At 58.2% G+C, this 7658-nt stretch overlaps 2 protein-coding genes across 2 annotated transcripts; one reads left to right on the top strand and one right to left on the bottom strand.

The window, feature by feature from the left end:
* The first annotated feature begins 317 nt into the window (after nucleotides 1-317).
* Nucleotides 318-740, top strand: SYCN (syncollin). The gene has a single exon (XM_007464695.1). It carries the CDS (start codon nucleotides 318-320, stop codon nucleotides 738-740), a length of 423 nt encoding a protein of 140 aa, XP_007464757.1.
* Nucleotides 741-3053: 2313 nt separating this feature from the next.
* NCCRP1 (NCCRP1, F-box associated domain containing) lies at nucleotides 3054-5871 on the bottom strand. Its single transcript, XM_007464688.1, has 6 exons — nucleotides 5580-5871; nucleotides 4916-4978; nucleotides 4779-4830; nucleotides 4036-4131; nucleotides 3321-3459; nucleotides 3054-3194 (listed from the first exon to the last, which is right to left on the bottom strand). Exons 1-6 carry the CDS (start codon nucleotides 5869-5871, stop codon nucleotides 3054-3056), a joined length of 783 nt encoding a protein of 260 aa, XP_007464750.1.
* Between the last annotated feature and the right edge of the window lie 1787 nt (nucleotides 5872-7658).

Raw genomic sequence — 7658 nt, 5'->3', positions numbered from 1 at the left:
GTCCCCTGCATCGGCAGGCGGACCCTCAACCACTGCGCCACCAGGGAAGCCCCTCTCTATAACTATTAACTCTATGCTACCCTCTGTATTACAAGCCACTGGTCCTGTCATTTGCCACATTAAATCTTAAGCTGCTGAATTTTATACAAATAAGTCCGTCTTGTATTCATCTGTTGTGGGTTTCTGACCTAGGTTGGGAAGACTCCCCGCTCCTAAGCGCCCTCCTTTTCCCTCCCTAAGTCCTTATCTCGCAGCTTTTCCCTTCCCACGGGTCAGGAGCATAAAAGGGCGGGAGGGCGCTGCCCTGCAGTGTCAGCATGTCCCCTCTGTGCTCACTGCTGCTGGCCTTGGCCCTGGCGGCCGTCTCCGGCGTCCGGGGCGACTGCCCGGAGCCCGCCAGCCTCAAGAAGGCCAACGGGACGCGTACGTGCGCCAAGCTCTACGACAAGAGCGACCCCTACTACGATAACTGCTGCGGCGGCGCCGAGCTGTCGGTGAAGCCGGGCACCGACCTGCCCTACCTGCCCTCTGACTGGAACAACGTCATCTCGTCCCTCGTGGTGGGCCCTCGCTGCGAGCTCGTCGTGTGGTCCTCTCGCGGAAAGGCCGGCAAGACGCACAAGTTCTCGACCGGCACCTACCCGCGCCTGGAAGAGTACCGCCGCGGCATCTTCGGGGACTGGTCCAACTCCATCTCCTCGCTCTACTGCAGGTGCCCGCCCGCTGGCCCGCGCCCCTAGGGACCCGGCCCTCCAGTCCGCACATCGACCTGCCTAGCTCCCAACCGAGCACCCGGGGTCCAGCCCCATCATCCAGACCGCTGAGCCTCTGACCCAAATTGGACGTCCTTAGAACCAGTCCCGGAGGTCCCCCTTCTCCTCACCCACGCCCCCTCCCCCAAGCCCATGCCCCTTGGATCTCCCAGACCCGACTCTGGGATTCCCAGGCTCAGAAGCTGACCCAGTAATCCAGCCTCCGTTCTGGGAGCACCCTCTCCGACCTCAGATCCCAGAGCTCTCAGACCCAACTCTGGGACTCCCAGATTCTAAACCTGACCCAGACCTCAAGACCCAGACCTAATTCTAGGATTTACCCTATCTAGCCCTCATTCTCCACCCCCCTAGACCCTCTAGATCAGCCTTGGCCCCAGAAACCAGTTCCAGAGCGCCTGTTAAGGTTCTGAAGCCCCCAGACCCAACTTGGAGGCCCCTGAGCCCACCCTGGACTCACATATCCAAGCTCACAGACCCGGGGGCCTTAAATGTAGCCAAGGCACCCTCTAAAACCACCCCACCTGTCCCTCTACCCCCAAGAACTCCAAGAGCCTCCAGCCCCAAACTTCCAGGCCAGGATGCCTAGCTCCTGAACTTGGAGTCCAGCCCGGGACCCCCACCCCATTTCAGGCTTCTAGAACCTCTCCCACCTGGCACCCCCTGGTAATAATTTTTGATTCTGTGGCAGGTGCTACTGATACCTTAGCAATCCCTCATCTCCATCCCCCGCAAAGTGCTGAGCCCCTCACCTGGCCTTGTCCGTGGGGTCTGCTGAAGTCCACAAGACCCAGAAGAGAGCTCACCGCCTGCCTCCACCACCCTGCCTTCCCTGTAATACAGCTGCTATGAACTTGTCCCTGTCTGCCATCTGTTGGTGCCTGGGACCCAAGCCCATGCAGATGCGGGTCAGGATGGAGGAGAGAGCAGGGTGGTCAGGCCTGGGTCAGCCCACACTTGGGACAATGCCGTGCATGGGGACACACCCATAGATTCCGACATGGATTTAGGTGTGGACACACACCCCACACACAGGGCATCTGGGTGACATGCCATGGTACTGCCGGTTGATTGTTAAACATTGAAATGCTTCCCACACTTTTTGGTGGATAGCCCTTCTCTGAATGCCCCCCAGCTGTTCAGGCCTGCCGGGACCTCCAGACTCCCTCAGGATTTATGAATAGGACGGTAGGAGGCCTTCAAGGACCCTGCTCCAGGCTAGGGCCAGGGTCTGTTTTGCCATCTGGTCACAGCCCAGGACTTATGGGTGGTGAAGTGCTTTCAGTGCCCCTCTACCCAACACATGGAGAACACTTTAGTTCTAATTTGTATATTTTTGAAAATTCGAATTTGCAATTTACTACTCCCAAGGATAAGGGCCCTTGATGGGTACCTGGGTTGGGGCGCTCTGGAGGAGTGAGGGAAGAGAAATGAGGGGTCTTGGTGGCAGAAGAAGTCGGGGGACAGCTCTGGGGGATGATAACTTGGGATTGGAGGAGGAAGGGAATCTGGGGGGATTCTGAGTTAAGAGACATGGGAGAAGAGGTAAGCGGAGAGGCTATGAGGCCATAAATTGGGGATATGTGACGAGACCAGAGGTCAAGGGAGGTACTGGAGGATCAAGGATTAGAGGATGTGCAAGTTGGAAAGTGGGAAATGAACACAGTGAAGTTTTTCTTTTTCTGGCCACCACGCACGGGTATGTGGGATCTTAGTTCCCCTACCAGGGCTCGAACCTGCGCCCCCTGCAGTGGAAGCCCAGAGTCTTAAACACTGGACCGCCAGGGAAGTCCCTTGGTGAAGTTCTAAGGATCAAACACCACGGAAATAATCAGCATCCTTGGGCACATGTATTTATTCATTCAGTCAGCAAAGACTTATTGAGCCCCTACTATCTGTCAAGCACTGACTCAGGAAGAACTGGCCACTGCCCTCACGGAAAATGCCAGAGTCAGACATTCAAAGATGTGTGAAGATGTCAAATGAGAAACCAAGGGTCAGGCAGGATTACGGGGGCATAGGAGGTGGTATGTGATCCAAGAGCAGCTGAGGGGTCGTGAAGGTCTAGAGGGAGCAGGGAGGTGCTCAGGGAACACGGTAAGCTTAAGGGTCAAGGAGGTGCCAAGGGTTAGGGACTTCTCAGGGTCAGGGAGCTGCTATGGGGTCAGAGAGACGCTAAGACGTCAGAAGTGATAAAGGAACAAGAAGATGCTAAGGGCTCAGGGAGGTGTCAAGGGGTGGATGGATATGACAAGGGGTCAGAATGGGCCCGGAGCCAGCCAATCACTCCCTGAGCTGCACAGACACAGAGGAGTCGGTCACCCTCGTCCGCAGCAGCCCGCCGCGCTCCATCCGGTTCTTGGTCTTGTGCAGGAAGCGGACAAAGCGGACGCCAGGGCCGTACTGGCGGAATACGTGGGACACCTGGGGCAGCACCCGGGTCAGGAAGAATTTCTTATGAGGGACCCATAAACCCTGCTTTTCTCCCTCTGTGAGGTCTTGGGGTGCGAAAGCACGTGTGCGGGTGGCAGACGGGGTAGGGAGTCTCACCTGGACCCAGTGGCCAGGGGGGCCTCTCCCAGAGGTCCGTGGGGCCACGTGGTGCTGGGCGATGACTGTGCGGCGGTCAGCTGCCAGCAGCCAGACGTGCAGCTCATACACACACACGTCCAGTCGGCTGTCCTCATACCTGGGGGTGGGGGCCAGGCCTTCAGCTGCCTCCACTGCCCCTACCTCCCAGCCCCAAACCCTGGCTCAGTCGCCAGTCAACACACACTCACTGGCACCCACTTTGTGCACCAGGGCTGGGTGCTGCTGGCACTACAGCAGTGACCAAGACAACCCCACACCCCACCCTCATGGGAGTCATGGTCCAGTGGGGGAGGTGGACATGTCACCAGGCAGTGACAAACAGGAATGGTCAGGGCCGAGATGGGGGAAATCCGGGGCACTGGAGGATAATGCATCTGACCCAACCTGGGGGCGGCCAGGGGAAGGCTTTCTGGTGGAGCCACATGTACCGACTCCTGAAGGAGAGAGGGGACTTCGCCTCAAGGAAAGAGGGTGGCCAGAGTCCAAGGAAGAAGGAAGAGCCTCTGGGATGGCACACTGCAAGAACGGACTCAGAGAGAAGGGGCCACAGAGGTGGGCAGGGCTGGGTCCTGCAGTGGCAGGAGGAGCTCTGGGAGGATGGCGTGAGGCTTGCGCTTCGGGGAGCGCTTGTGTGCCACCTGGCTGGGCAGGCCGGTGGTGCAGAGGCACATACCAGTCCATGACCGTGATGCGTGGCTGCTCAACATCAAGCAGCTCCTCCCACAAGCCCTCTGCCAGAAGGTCCACACTCTGCTGCTTCACGGTCCAGCTGTGAGAGACAGCACGGGGGAGGCGGGGTCTGCCATCTGCCGGGATTCTCCCAGGCCAGCCTGGCCCCAGCAAGCAGGACACCCTGATCATTGCACCCTGGAAGTGATGTCAAGGGCACCGGCATAAGGGCACTGAGAGCTCACTCAGCCTACCTCACGGCCTCAGTTCCCATGAACTCCTCTGAGGGTAAGGCATCCTGAGCCCCGTGTTGCACATGGGGAAACCAAGGCTCACAAAGGGAAGTGACTTGTCAAGATCGAGCAGCAAAGAAGTGGCAGAGCTGGGATGCCAACCCAGGTGCCTGTGACTCTGAGTCTCTGAGTTGCACCATCCCACCCACCGTTCAGAAGCAGGGCCTGGTTTAATGGCAGATAGCTGGTGGCCTGGGTGACCCTCCCCCTCCTACGGAAAGAGGCTGAGCATAGGAACAATATTAACTGCTATTTATTTAACACCTACTATGTGCAGGCTACTCCCAGCCAGACCCTATGGCGTGTGTTTTATGGGCATGCTCTTATGACTAACCCTGTTTACAGAGCAGGAGACTAGGGCCCAGAGAGGCAAAGACTGTTTCTCCAGGTCCCACAGCGAGGAAGGCCAGAACAAGGAATCACAGGCAGGCCACCGTGGGTCCCGGCCACTCACCTGAGGCCCTGCTGGAGCTTCTCTGTCTTAATGTGCCAGCCGCGGAAATTGCCTGGCAGGTGGACGAGCAAAGGATTAGAATGTGCCCATTCTCCAGGGCCAGCCCCTCAGCACTGGGCTAGCCACAAAGCGCTTACCCAGAGTCTCCAGGGGTTGCTGTGTGGGACCAGTAGGGGGCGCTGGCTCATAAATGTTGATGCCTGAAATGCGCAGGGAAGCAGAGCCTCAGGTGCGCTGAAGCTGCCCCCCTTCCGAATGCTCCCCACTTTCTAACCCCAGGGCGGGCTGGAAGAGCAGGAATCAGTGCCCTGCCTGCCAGACCAGACCAGCCAGGCAGGGGTGAGTGGTGAGTCATGGCCCTGGGAGAGCCCTGAGAATGTGCTGGGGGCAGAGGGACAATGCTTGGAGAGGGAGGGCGTTGTGGTGAGACAGAGACAGAGGGATATAGAGAGAGAGGCACCAAGAAAAAGAGAATATGGGCGGAGGGAGGGAGGGAGAGATACAGAGTGAGACAAAGAGACACAGGGAGAGACAGACAGAGACACATGACGTAGAAAGAAACAGAGATGCAGGTGGGACAAAGAGACACAAGGAGACAGAGAGAGGCACAATGACAAAAAGGGACAGAGAGGGATGCAGAGGAATAAAAAGACAGAGGCACACTAATAGACAAAGACGGAGAAACAGAGTAGAGAGACAAGCAAACAGACGGAAAGAAGAAGAGACAGACGGTCTGGGTGAGTGAGCCTCGGGGAAGAAGGCGGAGACGTCTCCAGCCCCGCGCGGACTTCGGTCCCGCACCTTCGGGGTTGGGAGAGCGGAGAAGGTTGCGGTAGAGCGGCCGCTGCAGGAAGAGAAGCTTCCAGGTGAGGCGCGGGGGCAGCTCCAGGCTCCCTCCCGGCGGCGCCCATTCCTGTAGCAGCAGCTGCTGTGCATAGGCCTCGGTCGGCTGCTCAGGCACCGGGAGCCCGGGGGTCTCGGGGGCCGCGGGCGACGGCGGCGACGGGGGCGGGGGCGGCGACGGCAGCTCCTGGGTGCTCGAGGGTTCCTCCATCCCGCCACCGAGCGCTGGTCCTTCCCGCACCTCCTCCATCCGTCGGGTCTGGGCGACTGTCCCGGCTCCTCTGCAGGGCTCGGGGTTAACCCAGGGCGGGAGAGGGCGGAGCGCCTCGGCTGGCATTTAAGCGAAGGGTGTGTTGGGGGAAGGACGTGGGGCCCCAGGCCCTCCTCCCTCAGATCCAGCAGTCCAGGTCACAGCGCCTCCTTCTCCCAGACTGTAGAAGTCCGGGTCCCGGCCCTGCTCCGTTTCCCAAGCCTCCTGCCCCAGTTTCCCCAGGGCCAGTTGAGAACCCAGACACCAGCCCTGGGAGAGGGGTGGGACCGAGACGCTAATGCCAGGGCTCCGGGGCACATCCACCTCTTTAAGATCCCGCATGGCAGGATTAGAGGTCAATTAATGAAGCCCCCCTCTTCCCACCCCCCTCAGCTAGGCAGTAAGGGGCGGGGGATGGGAGGGTAGGTCTTGCCTCTGCCAGTTCCTCCTCTGCCCTGACATGGGACACAAGCTTGGGACCTGACATTTCCTGTTCTGGAAACATAGTGGGGGTACAGTGGAGGTCAGAGAGAGACCTGGAGCCTGAGATGGGGAGTCACAGAGATGGGGAACATCAGGGAGACACTGAGATAGCACCAGACAGAGAGGGAAGCAGCAACCCCTTCTGGGTATCAGGGTGCCTTGCATCCCTTCCTGGGGCTGGGGCAGGTGGCACAGCTGCCAAAACCTCCTCCCTCGGAGGTCATAGGGAGTTTGGCGTGAGGGCTGGAGTGATGGTAGGGGCAGGAGGTCGGGGTGCAGAGAAAGTGGGGTGGCAGAGGAACCTCTAGGACCAGACGCCCACAGCCACTTTCTGCCCGTGCCACATCCCACACCGGCCCCGGTAAGCACAGGCTCAGAGTCCCACACAGGTTATCAGTAACAAGTGCCACAGTGAGCGCTTCCTGCTTGCTAGGTGCTGTCCTAAGCGCTTACAAGTTCATTTCATCCTCTTAACGACGTAGGTGCTACTATTGTGGGCATTTTACAGGTAAAAGAAAGAATAGAGAACGTGTGTGGAGCTGCATGTCGGCCCAAGCGCTCCAGCATCCGCCTGCACACCAACCCTGAGTGGGGAACTGTTGTTATCCCCATTTCACGGATGAGGAAACAGAGTCCCACCTCACAGGCCTGGTCCCATACTGCCCCAGATAACCCCATATGCTTCCACGGGTGCCTCCTGCCTCAGATTCCCGCAAGACCCTGAGAGACACATACTGCAGACATACAGAATTGAGCTCACACCGGAATGATGATGCTTGAGGAAACTGAGACTCAGAGAGGTCTAGTAACTCACCCAAGGTTGCACAGCTGGTGTGTGGCGAGTTGGACACAGAGTCTTAGTGAGATACACAGGGATTCAGATTCAAACTGCCCCTAGAGAGAAACACTGGCTCGACACAGAAACAGGAGAAAATGGTTACATTTATTGTCTGTCTTTAACTCATTAAATCTTACAACCCTGGGAGGTGGGAACTGGTAATAGTACCTCCACTGACAGATTGGGGAACTGAGGCAAGAGAGGTGAAGTGACCTATCCTGGGAAACTTGGGAATTAGCCAGGGCCCTGGGAGGAGGGAGGACCCATGGAAGCGGGCAAACCAACAAATGTGCAATAGCCCCGCTGCACCTGGAAGTCTCCAGGAGATTCGCAGACAAACACTCGCAGAGCCCGCAACACACGCACAACCGGAAATACTCCCTTGGCCACTACAAGCACACAAACCCACAGCCTTGTCTGGCTGCCTGCCCACCTGTCTTCATTGGAGGAGGGGGAGGGGGAGGAG

The sequence above is a fragment of the Lipotes vexillifer genome, unplaced genomic scaffold (genome assembly GCF_000442215.2).
Source record: "Lipotes vexillifer unplaced genomic scaffold, Lipotes_vexillifer_v1.1 scaffold1815, whole genome shotgun sequence".
Lineage (NCBI taxonomy): Eukaryota > Metazoa > Chordata > Mammalia > Artiodactyla > Lipotidae > Lipotes > Lipotes vexillifer.
This window is presented reverse-complemented; position numbering and strand designations above follow the sequence as displayed.